General features: G+C 39.6%; 1 protein-coding gene across 3 annotated transcripts in view; it reads left to right on the forward strand.

Moving 5' to 3' along the window:
• The window catches only part of CLCN1 (chloride voltage-gated channel 1), a 68170-nt gene that overhangs the window by 38197 nt on the left and 14202 nt on the right, over nucleotides 1-15771 (forward strand). For all 3 annotated transcript variants that reach the window (XR_015742075.1, XM_087926270.1, XM_087926271.1), the window contains exons 10-16: nucleotides 1505-1606; nucleotides 3101-3185; nucleotides 5671-5820; nucleotides 9372-9441; nucleotides 9949-10059; nucleotides 10159-10372; nucleotides 11994-12127. Coding sequence is in view for 2 of the 3 variants with exons in the window: in XM_087926270.1 (XP_087782396.1) it covers nucleotides 1505-1606; nucleotides 3101-3185; nucleotides 5671-5820; nucleotides 9372-9441; nucleotides 9949-10059; nucleotides 10159-10372; nucleotides 11994-12127 (866 nt within the window). In the remaining variant the exon portion in view is untranslated. The remainder of the gene's footprint in view (nucleotides 1-1504; nucleotides 1607-3100; nucleotides 3186-5670; nucleotides 5821-9371; nucleotides 9442-9948; nucleotides 10060-10158; nucleotides 10373-11993; nucleotides 12128-15771) is intronic.

The following is a 15771-nucleotide window of genomic DNA, read 5'->3' on the forward strand; positions in this document are numbered from 1 at the left end:
CTTGTGAGCTAAGTTGTGCTGAGAGATGGTGACTGTGACCCAAAATTATTTGGTGGATTTCCATGACTGAGATCATCATCTTAAAATTTTTGGTTGTGCAGTTTATCATACAGGATTGAGAAATATTGCAGGTGCAGAAAAGCTGTTTTGTTGCATTTCTTTGTATGCAACCCGACATGCAAGCCTTTTTGCAAGCCTTTGTATGCAAGCCTTTTTCATCAAAACAAACTTTGAAATTCACTCCTGACAGAATTCATTCAATGATTAGTTTGTAGCCCTAATGGCATGTTTACGCACATGTAGCTTAAGAATAAGCTGCGGCTGATATTCTAGTCTTAGTTTAGGAACCCCAAACTCTTTCTTGCTTTGCCAAGAGTTTCAGTGCTGAGTTGCAGTTGTAGGTCCTGAATCTTTAACCAAGTAACTCAAAAAGTAGTGATTCCTCTAATTGTTTTTTGATCTCTTACAGCTCAAGAATATGTGGTTGTTCAATTTAGCTATATTAATGGGGGGAAAAAAAATCAGAATTAGAGTATATACAACGTTATGTGTACATTCTCTGAAACATATATTACTGTGGAATAGTGTTTCTTAAACTTTTTTCTCTTAAGACCCTTCCCACTTCTAAAGATTAGGAAGGACTCGAAAGAGCTTTTGTTTGTATGGGCTATATTTTAATGATATTTACTATATTAAAAATTAAAGCCAATGAATTCAGTACCGCAATTGCTACTCATGATTGATTGATAGGATGTTAATGTTGTATTATTTTTCAACATCATTTTTAACATCATGTTAAATAATTTTGATTTCGAAGACTCCTGAAAAAGTGTTGGGAGCCCCCACCCCACCCCCAGTGTCCTATGACCACTTGTTCAGAAATAATACTGTACAGTAGGAGATTATCTTGGGAGATATCTTAGTTTTATGATCAGATGAACATCCAGCTACAGTATTGAAAAGCAAGCTATGGGGATATATAAAGAAGGAGGGCCACTTCTGGAGCATAAAAATCATAACAGATTGGACCAATATTGTTAGAGATCCAATTCTGAGGTGGTAGACCACGTTTTATCATTTTGAACTGTATTTTAAAATGGATGACATCTCTGAATGTTCCCCTTGCAGTAAAACAGGATGCAGAAACAGGGCTGAGATCTCCAGTAATGATACAGCCAATTTTTTGTCACATAAATTAACCATTGAAACAGATGCCCTGCAGCCAGAAAAGTTATGTGCCATTTCAAGATTTTAGTATCTTAATCAATAAGGTTTATTTCTCTCTGGTTGCTTATGCCTTCTGGATATACTGTTGAACTTAAATATAAATGAATGTGCAGAATTCAAAATGGAATATATTTTGCTAGTTATCCTTGAACTTTTCTGGAAGAATCTGATTGGCTGTTGAAAAATTAGCTATAGATTTTTAAATCTAATTTTAACAGTGTTCTTATGTAAATTCAAAGCCTAGGATTAATTTTATTTTTCAAATCTTCTATTATAGGATCTGTTCTGGGCTCCTTGGAGCATTTTTTGTTTATTTTAATCGACAGGTGGTTTTAATTGTCAGACAACATGCTACTCTAAGTCGGTTCCTAACCAAATAGTGAGTATGCTTTGCTAAATTATTATGTTTTAAGTTTAAGATTGATGCTATGTTTTCTTTTCTATAATACATAAATTAGCTTGGCTAGCATTAAAATTTGCCTTTTACTGCCTTTTTTTAATAATTGGAGGAACTATAATTCAGAAAATGTTCTTAACATAGGACATTAAAAATATATTGTCTTAAAGTTTATTGTACTTCAAGAGCTTAAGGTAGATGGCCAATTGAAATATTTATTTTTGTCTTACAGTAAGTAGGACATTGTTAAACTAAAGCTAGATTTGCTGTCAGGTAGGACTAATAAATCTGGGCTGTAAATATCCTAGAGATGCCAGCAAAGAAATAGATAACATTCTATCTATTGTTTATTGTCTACTGATCAATTGAATTTTTGCAATTCAGATCTGGATATTTAGAGAAAAATGTTCAAGGGATAGACAACTGGTAGAAACTGTTGATTGGTTCAGATTAAATAAGAAACTCTTCCGATAGATTAGTGTTTATCTTACTTCCTGATAAGTGGCTGGATTTTTTTTTTTTTTTGTATTTAACTTACACTGATGTTTAGCTAAGAGGAAACCATTCCACACATTCTCTGGAATCAGTGTTGAACGCACTGGCTGAGCCCTTGCATTCTACATAGCATATGCAGCATCTTTCAGAGACTGGTGATAACCCAGGGCGTGGCACGAAAGCAACACAGGCAGAGAACAGGTCTAACTTTCCTTTATTGCACCAACTATGCCCCCAAATGTCCCCACGTTTACTACAAATCTTGGACCAAAGCTCTCACACGCACCTTCAGCAGCCTCTGGTTGCAAGTAATCCAGTAAGCAAGGTTAGCCGAACAGGCAACAAGGACAGCAGTCAAATAAGTCAGATTTAGCCAAACAGTAACCAGGGCCAGCAGTCCAATAAGCCAGGTTTAGCCAAACAGTAGTCAGGGCCAGCAGTCCAGTAAGCCAGATTAGTCGAAGAGTAACCAAGAGCAAGAAGTCCAGTAAGCCAGGCAAACCAGGCAAGCCCCACAAGACAGAGCACAGGAATTTCCAATTGTTGGCAAGTGCACACAAGGCTTCATAGATTCAATACTTGTTCCCAATAAATGCCCCTTCCACCGGCACCTCCTCACATCACAGTTCCTAGGTGTGCCTTGTGAAGGGTGGCTTGGCACTCTCCTCCCTCGTAGCCGGCTCAGTCTGCGTTGGTCTCGCCTTCTCTCTTCTCTCCATGCTCTAGGATCAGGAGGGGGTGGTCCTTGCTCTTCTTCTGAGCTCTGTCTCTCCTGCTCCTCCCTGTCTGCAAGCCTTTCCAATCCTAAAAAGCCTTGCCTGGACTGATTCTGCTCTTCCCCCGTTTTCTCCAAGGCCAACGGAGCCGTTCTCTTGATCTCTATAAGCTCTTGTTCAAGCTCATCTTCCCCCACAGATTCAGGTTCCTACGAGGGCATGACCAGATCATTGTATAAATGTAATTCCTGTTTTTATTTTTCAGCCGCCTCGTGTATCCTGGGGTGATAACTTTTGTGATAGCTTCTCTGACATTCCCCCCTGGCTTTGGACAGTTTATGGCTGGAGAAGTGAGTATTCCACTTATCTGTATAGTTATTTATCACCTAACTTTATGGTGTTGTTCTTCATTGCCTGACATTCTAGGACAATGTACAAATATAAATAATAGAATTTATAAAAGCCCAATAAAATTAACAGTTGTAATAACACAGTGTATAAAAATACATACCAAGTGTCTGTTTCATATAGTGTAGGATACAGCATTTTCCATTTGCACTTACTTTTCAAATAGCACTAACACTTCTTTGTTTGTGCTAGCATACTAGTGGTGAATAAACTCTTGCTTTTCCTTCTATTTTGTTTGCATGCTGAGAAGAAAAGCAATGATAAATCCCTTCTTTTGTTGTATGGGATAAGGGCAGGCAGGGGATTCTGCCTCTGAAAAAATAAGATCTAAATTCATTCTGTCCAGGTTCATATTAAGCCATGGTTTCATGGTTTACTGAATGAATTGCAAATAGAGCAAACTGGGCTCAATAAGGAGCTTTGCTATTAACCATGGTTTACAAATCACAATGGCTAAGTTCACACAGCATGTGGGCCCAACACATTATGGCTTAACTTGATGTATGAAAGCTAATATTTTTTATGCTGTCAGGAAATCCATAATTGTTCTACTAAAGACCAAGGATGAATTCCACAGGAGCAGTCTCCAAAGAGAATTTTGCTCACAGCAATCTTATGCACTCTTCTTTCTCTTAAACAGTTGTTCTCTGCTTGCTGGAAAAAGAGGACATCTTCAAAACAATTAAAGAAAATATAAATAATATCCTGGATTCTGAAAAAATAGAAATTACATTTGGATTGTTGAAGGAGCTGTCAGATGGGATTGCAAATATGATCAGGGATTGAGACAACCTCCTTTCCAGCCATATAAGACTTGGCTGATTTCAAACTGGGAATGATTATTGCAGAAGAAATAGTATTTGGCTTATCTCTTGGGCACTGCAGTTCTAGAACTTGTTAGAAAAGAAAGCTGCCTCCCAGTTCCCAGTGTTTTGCCTTAAAGCTGAATGTTGGGACATGATGGCTTAGTGGCTAAGACGCTGAGCTTGTCAATCAGAAAGGTCGGCAGTTCAGTGGTTCAGATCCCTAGCGCCATGTAATGGAGTGAGCTCCCGTTACTTGTCCCAGTTTCTGCCAACCTAGCAGTTTGAAGGCATGTTAAAAATGCAAATAGAAAAATAGGGACCACTTTGGTGGGAAGTTTTCCGTGTGCCTTCGGCATTTAGTCATGCTGGCCACATGACCACAGAGATGTCTTCAGACAGCGCTGGTTGTTTCAGTGGTGTTATTCAACCGGTTCGCACCGGATCAGGTGAACCGGTAGCAAGAATTTGGCATGGGTCGCCGAACCAGTAGTAAGTTCTGGATGGCCACGCCGCCAATATGGTCGCCCTCTCGCCCAATGCTTGTTTACCCACCTGCCCACCTGACATTCGCCTAAGGTATTTTTTTTCCCTCCCGACAATCAGCTGTGCATAGATCGGGATTCCCCTTGCTGAGGCCCAGGAAGGCAAAAAATGGAGGGAGGAGCTGAGGCCCCCCCCCCATTTTTTGCCTTCTAGAGCTCCAGAGGAGCCTTAAGGGCACAAAAACACCCCCGCCCCCAGAGGCTCCTTTGAGGCTAGGAAGCTCCCAAAAATGGGTGGGGGTGGCAAAAAAGCAAAAATAAAAATAAAAAGCCATGCCCACCAAACCACACCCACAGAACCAGAAGTAAAAAATGTTGAATCCCACCACTGGGCTCTTTGGCTTTGTAACACTGCCCCCTAGAGCTGGAAACAACTAGCACGTATATGCAAGGGGAACCTTTATCTTTACCGGAATGTTGGCATCTTGTTAAAATCCTCCAAATCTGATTCAAGATGGGTGGTCCTTTTCAAAATAGCAGTTTTACAAAGGGGCAAAGGTTTTACTTTGGCACAACAGTAAAAAGATGGGAAAGAGCATTGGCTGGCTAGCAGTTGAGCACCATTTGGAGCATCAGTTCTGTGCTTCTCTGTTGACCAGGATTGTTGATTCTCTGTGAGGCTAGAGATTTTCAAAGAAGCAGGCATGCTGTGGTGGTTGTATCCCGAGAACCAAGAGTCATGTAAATGACTTTTTCAAGCCTGGTTTTGTTTTGATATATGATCTGGACTGGAGGCTTGGATGACAGAAAGTCTGTTTGTTCAAAAGTGGCCTCCAACAAATGTAATTAGGCTTTTTTTGTATAAAGAGATCCTGCAGCAGCATGGAAGGGCGACAGAGCATGGTTCTGTCACAGAATACATCTTTCTAAGGCTCTTCAGTTTCATAACAAAAAGCCAAAACAATTATATTTTTTTGCACATCTACAATGAGATACCATGCTTGAAGTGAAAATATGCAATGCAAATTTGCATAATTTATGCATATCAAAATGTCAGTGTCTGTTGCTAAATTTGCCTCACTGTGGTAGGGAAGAATCTTCTCTTGAGAGATAAGCCTAATTGCCTTTTCTCCTTGTAGTTGATGCCCAGAGAAGCCATCAGCAGCCTCTTTGATAACTTCACTTGGGTAAAGCACACAGAGGACCCACAGATTCTGGGGAGATCTGCAGTTTGGATCCATCCCAAAGTCAGCGTCTTTGTCATCATCTTGTTGTTTTTCCTTATGAAGGTAGGGAGATAACCTGGCAGGGCAATTTCAATGTTGTCCCCACCATATTACGAGCCATTTCCCATGAGCAGAATCAAAGAACTGTGAAGACTTCAATTCCTGGTTTACTTTTGTAGAGAAATTCAGTTTTGCCGTTGCCCGAACATTTTATCTCAATGCTATTTGACTTCCCACCCTTTTTTTTTTCAGTTAAGGTTTGTGCAAGCAGTACTGCATAAAATATAGTTTTAATGCCAGATTTCCAATGTGAATGGTCAAAATGATATTGTAACAACCATTCCTTAAAGTAAGCGCTTTGTTCCTTGCTCTTTTATTTATAGTGTAAATAAGTTGCTCCTTGAATTTATCCTTAAATGGCTATCATTTATTCTTTTTTTTTTTGTAAATTTTATTTGAGTTTTCACAAAGAGAAAAAAAGTACAAATAAAACATCTTTTTTGAAAGTAGCATAATCCCAAGTTACATTTCTTTGTACAGATAGAAATTCAGGTTCATGCTCATTTTTATATTCTATTCCATATCTTATTACTATTTTACATTTTCTGCATAGCTTCTCCCCTCTTTTAATTTTCTCAATTTTATTTTAATTATCTCATCTCAATTCTAATCATTGTATTTATATTTTTTGTCTGTCCTGTTTCAATTATCTATTATCTTTTCTCATTAAACAAAATTTCTCCTGTAGTTACTGATTGGAGTATAACGCCTTTATATCTTTTAAGTTTATCCGTTTAACTCTTATTTAGGCTTCAATATATACCCTAAAGTTATAACATTCAATATAATACATAACTTCCATTCGGATTCTGCTTGGTACATTCTTAAAATACACACTATATTCTTAAAAAAAGAAAAAATTATAAATGTATGTGATTAAAACAACACATTCCATTCCAATTCAATTCTATCATTAATGTTAATATTCATTAAAGTCTTAACTTCTTTAACATTACTTTCCAATTAAATATCATACTTCTATGGGAACAATTATAAGCTTTCCATAATTAATTCCTCCCCCTCTTCACTTATATTTTATAAAACATTAACTAATTAAAATGTTCCCATTCCTTCCTAATTCAGCTTTCTCATTTATTTTATTTCACTTATTTTATTAACAAACATTTCACTAAATTACACTATTTCATCCCTCATTTTAATCATACATTGTTTCCAATTTTCTAAAGTTATTTCTATTACTAATATAACAATACAATGTTATGTACCTTTACAGAATCCCTTTTTCAGTTAGATTTTCACCCATTATCTCTAAATAGGACCTGTTTCTCTATCTCTTGCTCCAATCCTTTGTAACTTCTTTTCCTTTCCTTCTTCCCTCTCTTCTTCTCTCTCTCCTTTTTACCCCCTTGTCTCTCTACCTCTATTTCTCTCTTCTGTATTCCCCTTTTCTGTTGCTTTCCAGTATTATACTTATTTTTTGAATTATTTTTCTTTTCTTTGGTTGTTTTTTTAAGTCTTAAATTCTCCATTCTCTTCCCCCCCCTTTCCTTTTTCTTCCCCACATAAAATCACTTGTTCATTAAAGATGGCTTCTTCTTTGTCCCAGTCTTCTTGTTTTGCAGACATTTCTTGTTGTTTCTCATAGTTCCAAATCTCCATTTCTAAGAATTGAAAAATGAAGCCAAAAGAACCCTTCCCTTCTTGTGCATCTTCTTTGTACTTTTTAAGTTCCATTTTCAATTCATCCAGAAGTGGTGCCATTGTATAAATTTTTAAACAACCACCCAATTAATTTTAGTCATTCAAATGTAATAACCAAGAAGATCACCAAATAATCCAAATACACGCAAGCTGTTTCTTTTTGCTCTTTTTTTTTCACTTTCTCTTCCTGGGGTTACTGTCTAGTTAGAAAGTTTCAGTTAAAATGTATCTTTTAGAAGTCTTGTTGAAGTTTTACTGTAGATTCTTTTTAATTCCAGGCAGTCTCCTCCCTCTTCCAGATCCTGCCGTTATTCTTTTTCTCTCCCTTCCTGCTTATGAAAAAAAAAATGTTTAGTGTCCAGAAAAGGACATTTTGTTTTATTTTCAGCTTAATTGCCTATTGATGTCAAAGCGGATTTTTCCGATTTCTTATTTAAGTCTCTTGGTTATCAGTATAGGGAAGGAGAAAGAAGAAGAAAAAAGCCAAACCTTTCCCTTTTCACTTTCCTTCGCTGCTTCCGACTCTTCTTTGGGAGCGATGTTATTTTTTTGTAAGTTTAAATTCCAGGGTACCTTAGTTGTTGCTTTTACAATTTAACCCTGTCAGCCAAAACTTTCACTTCTAATCTTCCTTCTGCACATTCTTTTCCGGTCGAGTTCTTCTTTGTGGTGGCCATTTTTGACCACCGCTGCAACCGCCTTCAGGAAAGGGAGTAATGGCCAGCCGAGGAGGAGAGATGCGGCTCTCCTCAACCCTGCTGGCTGTCTCCCCGCTCTTCACCACCTCTACGGGGTGGCTTAGCCCTGAAACCAGCTGGCTCAGGGCGCTCTAGCGGCGAGCCCAGACCGAAACCGCGGATGATCGCAGATTTCTGTCTGTCGCCGAAGAAACTTCAAAGCAGAACCCCTGGCTATCATTTATTCTTGTTCCACTGGGAGGAGGCTTTTGTCCTTTATTTCTTCCTAATGAATGAATTTGTGAATTTATGCAGTATAAAAAATAATAAAAGTTAATTATTTTCTATGTTCATCCATTTTATTTTTTCAAAAGGGATTTACATAAATAGAATTTACTTTAGTGTACTCTATGGGAATTTGGCCATATTTACATGTATTGGTGCACCATATGGAACATACAAAGCTATGCTAAGTGCTACAGAAATCAACATTTTATTTTTGCATCCAGGTGACTATGGGAAAAGGACTATTTTAGGTTCACGACAGATCAAGGTTTAGAAGCCATCTACATCTGAAGCCTTATTTCCATCCCTTGTGGAACAAATATTTTTTTAGAAAATTGTGGGATGGCAGCCACGTAGTATGTTATCTAACCTAAGGGGAGTTTCAAAAGAAGAAGAGTTTATGCTACTATTTTAAAAAAGTGTTGAACTAATTGATTCACAACACACTCACACACCCACATACCACTAAATGGAAGACAGCAGTTTGTCAAATCAACGGAGATGGATTGGTCTGGACTCCTGCTCTATAATTTAACAGCCATATGATCTTTCTGCTCTACATCACAATAGCTGCTCCAATATACCATAGCCTATGGGGGAGGAGAAATGTTCCTTTTTAGAGAAGCCCATTATGTGGGGAAGAGGACCAGAGAGAATAGATTAGAAAGGTAGTTGTTGAAGAAGATTCCTTGGAGGATGCTTGGTTGCGCCCTGCTCCTTTGTTCCAGTCAGAGTAGAAGACAGGGACTCTGCTGAAACCTTCATCTGCCCTCAAGCTATTTCTTGAGGCTGCCCTCAAGCTATTTCTAAAAGAGAGGTGGGGGGGAGAGAGAAAGACAAACACACACATACACACACACACACACACACAGAGAGAGACAGAGAGAGAGAGTGCTCAATAACCATGGTTGCTTATTACCCCTGTCCTAGTTCTGGATGTCTGTCGTTGCCACAACTATGCCAATACCCTGTGGAGGCTTCATGCCAGTGTTTGTGCTGGGTAAGTTTTAATCTTTTTGTGAAAACTTTCAGGCAGATTGTGATGGAGGGAATTGCTGGTAGAGTCGTATATAAAAGCAGAATTGTGTTTCTATGAAATGACTGAATGTCCTGAAGCCATTTCTCCTTCCCTCAATCTATTCCTATTTTACCTACATACCACTTTCGTATGTCCTTCAAGTTCTGTAAATGATTGGGGCAGTCCCATAAGTGATGATCTATTTATCTTCTGTTCCAAGATACTTTCTTGGACAGGTTAATAGAGGACTAGCACTGGAAAACATGAAAATCTGACTCTTTGGCAAACCCCAATGTAGGCTACTTTGAGTGCTCAGAAATAGCAGCGATGCCCACTCTTTCTATTCTGGCATAAAAGGAGGCAAGGATGGGTGTTGCTTAAATGCTGGATGTGACTCGTTTGCCCTTCTTCAAAATATTATTAGGACATGAGAGTGTTTTAGTGACTCTAATAAAAGACAGTTTAGAAACTACCTTTCTTGGATTTTAGGGGCTGCTTTTGGACGCTTGATTGGCGAAATCATGGCCTGGCTTTTTCCTGATGGGATTATCTTTGATGGCTTTGTTTACAAAATCTTACCTGGTGGTTATGCAGTAATTGGTAAGTGTAGGACCTTCTTCCTGTCTCTGGTTCCTGTTGTGATCCAAGTGATGCTAACTTTGCCCCCTTTTCCCTTGTCCTGTTCTGCCACTGGGAAAGGAGCTGCAGCTCTCACGGGTGCTGTCAGCCACACTGTCTCCACAGCAGTGATTTGCTTCGAGCTGACCGGTCAGATTGCCCACATCCTACCCATGATGGTGGCCGTCATTCTTGCCAACATGGTGGCTCAGAGTTTGCAGCCAAGCCTTTATGACAGCATCATCCAAGTGAAGAAACTGCCCTATTTACCAGACTTGGGCTGGAACCAAATAAGGTACTTAGGGCTGACCAAGAAGGGAGGGAGTATGCTAAAAGGTGGTGAGATGTTCAAGAGGAGATAGAGATGTTCTGACCCAGGCTTCAGCAAACTTAATTAATTACAAACTTCTTTAAAAAGCAAAACCCATTTTATTGCAATGCTGGGAATTGTTTCCATTCCCAGCCAAAACTAATCTTAAACAGTTCCCCAAGATAAGCACACACTTTCTAGTTCTGTGGAATGCGGCCAAAAACAGAAGTATCCAAATTAACTATAAAAGAAACCAACCGAAGTACAAGAAAAAACCAACCAAAGTACACAGAGCTTGAGGATGAGTTGGAACCGATCGAACTACTTTGCTTCCTGCAAAGGTTTCGTCATTTGGGCCTGACTTTTATCCCTTATGGGAGGGGCCATCACCTCCCAGCCTTACTCCCGAGTTGCCCCTTTTGTTTCAGCTGCTCTCACCTTCTAGCAGCTCTGCACAAACGCACACTGGGAACAGGCTACCCAGGGTCCTCTGCTTCGCTGCTGCCAGGCTCTGAAGGCTCCAAAGGCAGCACCCCACTCCCAGATGGTCCTGGCCCCATCCCTGCATCAGATGCAGGACCCTCATCCAGACTCCTGGATTGGTCCCCTTTCTTCCTCACTGTCCGATTTTGCTTCTGTCTGCACCGGCTGCTGGCAAACCACAACAAGAGATCAATTCAATCCCAAGCAACAAAGCAGGTGGCCCATAGATTGGAATGTATTTATTTTGAAATAATCTATTAGCCAATGTATCAGTTATGGCAATCCATAGCTCAATAGCTACTATAAAGACTTTTAAGTGTGGATGATTTGAAGTTTGGCTCTTTACATGATATCCTGAACCAGAAAGCAGCTAATCACATCTTTGCTTAGCACCTTGAACAGAAATGGATCCCAAAATGGATCAAGTAAAATACAGTTCAGTTATGTTTGGGACACAGTGTGAATTCACAACTCCCCAAAACCTCAATTCATTAAAAATAGGTCAACTTTGTTAGTAGAGTGAACACCCAGGAAGTGTATTACGGCTGTCCATTAAGAATCTTTGGTTCTTTTTTAACTCCTGGAAATAGGGTGGTGGGTCTGAAATTTCAAGCTGCCTAATGGCCTGAATGGAAAGAATTTCAGAAAATTATGTCACTTCTTCCTCTCTGAGCCCTAAGAAATAATGGTCTCTGTTTTGCCACATGGCTGCCCCCAGGCATTTGTAATAGCTCCTATGTTCCTTTATTGGGAACAGCTCCTATGTTCCTTTGTTTGTGTGTTCATTTATTTCTTGTATTTATATGGTTGCCCAACTCAAACAACCTGACTGCATGGCATACAAAGACCAGTAAATGAAAATATCAAGGGAAAAAAAAAAAGCAAAAAAGAGCAATTAAAGCATTTTTTTTCTAAAAGCCTGTGGGGTTTTATGTTTTAAAAACATTGTTTTTCTGTTTCAATATTTTAATGACATCCTTTAGGCTTTAATTAGTAAGATTTTATGGTAACTTTTTGATAGGAAGTAGCTTTCAGCAAGGGCTCAAAGTATGACATGAATAAATAACTCTCTTTCTCCCATTTTACTTATTCTTTCTTAATTTTTAACTTATACCCATTCAAGCAAATACAATATTTTTGTTGAGGACATTATGGTGTCTGATGTCAAATTCATCTCCTCTAACTGTAAATATCGGGATCTGAAAGATGTACTCCAGAACACCACTGTCAGCACGTTTCCTCTGGTGGATTCTCCAGGTGAGCTTTGTAGGGAAACATATCGATTCCTGTTTTCAATTAAAGCAATCTAGCCAACTGAGTTTCAGGAAAAGGCTCCTCCAGGATATACTTTTGTCCACTCCAAGCATTTCCGATCAGTCATTTGATGGGTTTTAATTAAGAGATGTAATTCTTTTAAGTGTTGATTTAATTGTTTTTTAGATCAGAGTTTCCGACTACATTTATGATGGCTACTAGCTCTGTGGGAATGTCCAAGCAAAAATTTGCTCTTCCATTGAAAAAAAAAATCCAGCTGGTTAGCAGATTTTTTAAATATTCATGCATTGTTTTGAAACAAATATATTAGGGCAGAAACAGGTTGAAATAAAATTTGCTGATTACCTCTTCCTAGTAGAGAGGCAGAGCCAAAAAGGTGAAAAGGGGGGAGGGGCAAAGAAGGATTAATATGATTTTTTTCCAGACCTTTCTAGAATCTGAGCACTAGAGATTTGGGAGTGGCATCAATGGGGAGAGATTATAACACTGGTGATAAATTGGTAAACTTTGTATATATACCCCACATACAAACCCCTAAACACAGACCCCACCACCTACCTAGAAAAAACCACCAGATCCAAAATAAAAGCCTCTCCCATCAGCGAAGAAATCCAGCAAAGAATCATACCCAGAGAGAAATCATCCAGATGCCCTAAGCTTTATGGTCTCCCCAAGATACACAAAGAAGGAACCCCACTTAGACCAAAAGTCAGTTCCATAGGCTCACCTCTACAAAACCTAGCCAAATTTCTCACCAAACAACTACAGCCCTATGCAGAATCCATCAACTCACACGTAAGAAACTCATTCCTGTTCATCGAGATTATAAAGAAACAAAACTTACAACCCAGCGACCTACTAGTGAACTTCGATGTCATATCCTTCTTCACCCAAGTGCCTATAAAAGAAGCCTTGACAGCCATCCAGAACAAATACAACCCCTCCCCCAAGTACATCCTAGATCTGACCAACCACTGCCTATCCAATACATACTTCACCTACAATGGACAAAAATACAAACAAATAGAAGGAGCACCCATAGGATCACCCCTCTCACCTGTCACCGCAAACCTCTACATGGAACACTTTGAAACACAAGCTCTAGAAAAATATGATCACAAACCCAAACTCTGGCTCAGATACGTAGATGACACCTTCATAATCTGGCCACATGGGAAAGAAAAACTGAACAACTTCCTCACACACCTCAACAGCCTACACCCCAAAATACAATTCACCATGGAAACAGAAGCTAACAATCAACTTCCCTTCCTAGATGTCTTAGTATACAAAAAATCCAATGGCTCCCTAGGACACACCATATACCAGAAGAAAACACATACAAACTGCTATCTACATGCACTCTCACACCACCACCCAGCACAGATCAATTCCGTAGCCGAGACACTCATCTGCAGAACAAAATGCTTAGCTGACGAACAACACCTAAAAACTGAACTACACATTCTCACTAACGTATTACAGCCAATGGATTCCAAAGAAAGAAGAATACCCACCTAATCCAAAAACAAATCCCAATCAAAATCCAAGACAGAGAAAAAGAGAACGGCAAAGCCCTCCTCCCATATATAAAAGGCACTACAGACAAAATCACCAAGATCCTCCAAAACACAACATTAAAACAGCATTCTGCACAAACAGAAAAATATCCACCATCCTAAGAAACCCTAAAGACAAAATCGAGTTAGAAAACCAAGGAGTATATGAAATCGCTTGCACTGCGTGTCCCACCACATACAACGGACAAACTAACAGAAGAATAAGTGCATGCATTGAAGAACACAAGAACTCAATCAAAAAAGAAGAACCGACCTGTTCCCTGGTCCAACACTTCAAAGCCACAGGACATGAGATTGACTTTAAAAATACCAGAACTATCGCCAAAACCGAACACTTCAACAACAGAATAATCAGAGAAGCCATAGAGATAGAAAAATGCCCACACAGCATGAATAAATGAGATGATACCTCCTGCCTACCAGCCATTTGGAAACCTGCCCTCATTAACAAACGAGTACCTAACATGAAGAATGACACCAGACCCACACCCATGAGGGCCACACAAGATGCTACCACCACACTTCCACATAGAAAGCAGACTCACACCCACACAGAAGATGAGACATGACCACGGACCAGAAGCCGTACCGCAGCTGCATCACTACCCGCTTCAAACCCCTCCGACCCATACATGAAGCGAACTGACGCCCACCATGAAGATGTGGCACGACCACGAATGTGAAGCCAAACAACAGGATCACAGCTCACCAGCTCAAATCCCCCGGCAACTAAGACTAACCTGAGCACAACCAAGCCCCCACCTGAACAGAACACACCCCCAGCCAATCAGAACACAGCCAACCCCCCAACCAATCAGAACACAGCCAAAACCCCAACCAGTGAGAACACACCCCCACCCAATCAGAACACAGCCAAGCCCCCACCCAATCAAGTCACACCCCCACTACCAATTAAAAGGAAGAAGCAGCTGCAAGCTCACATTACTCCGAGAAGCACAAAGCCGAAGACACAAGCCTGAAGATGATGAATGAGACTTCATCGAAACGTCACCTAGATACTTCCAATTTTACGTGGGAGAAAACCCGAATAACCGAAGATCCACATACAAATACCCGTGAAAACCTCAGAAAACAAACACACACACACATACACACACACACATATATGTATACATATGCATATACATATACATACACATACATACATACATACATACATACATGTTTTGGCAGAATCTCACAAGCCTGAGGATGGCAGATGATATCGACATTTTGGCAGAATCTCATCTGCCATCCTCAGGCTTAAAACTATAGATATATAGTTTTAAAAAGGGCTACCAGACACATTCTGATATTCTATCACCATAGATGAACCCAGCAATCCTCCTATCATGTGGGTTGAAGAAATTGCACTGAGAATTGGCAACAGAGAGGGCCAATTGCCATAGAATGCCTGGATAGTAAGGTTTGGTCACTAATCACCTTGCATTAGGATCCATTGCCTTGTATGGGAGAGAAGGCAACTACAGGGGATTGGTGCCAAATACTGAATTGAATCAGCAGCAGCTGCAGTCCTGTAAGGAAATCTCACTCTGATGGAAGAGAAGGAGGAGGAGGGAAAGAGGGGGCAATGTATTTCTGGAAGGGGTACATGAAGGCCGCTTCATGGTCAGAAAGCTTCAATGATAGTTGAGGAGATAACAGATAACTGGACTGCAAAATACAGGACCTTGGTAGTACATTGATGAATGTCTTTGGTTGCTATTTTGTTTTGGAAGTACATTGATTTTATTATTGTTTTTAATTTGTATGCTATCCTAAGTCTTTGTGAGTTGGGCAGCTGTGCAAGAAAAATAATAATATAGATGGCAGAAAAAAGGATTGAGAGAAGTAACAGATCACCTGCATTTTTGCAGTCCAAGGAGCTGGTGATAGCTGCCCTAGCATTATTGAGATGACATTTGTTAGCTCCAGATCAAATGTTTATATAGTTTTAGATTCCACTCATTCTTTTACACCCTAATCATGACTGAAGAAACACTTTGATTCTAGCAAGACTCTGGAATGGTGTTCCTTTGTCTGTTA

Source organism: Pseudonaja textilis, chromosome 2, assembly GCF_049901715.1.
Source record: "Pseudonaja textilis isolate UNSWEBS1 chromosome 2, rPseTex1.2, whole genome shotgun sequence".
Taxonomy (NCBI): domain Eukaryota; kingdom Metazoa; phylum Chordata; class Lepidosauria; order Squamata; family Elapidae; genus Pseudonaja; species Pseudonaja textilis.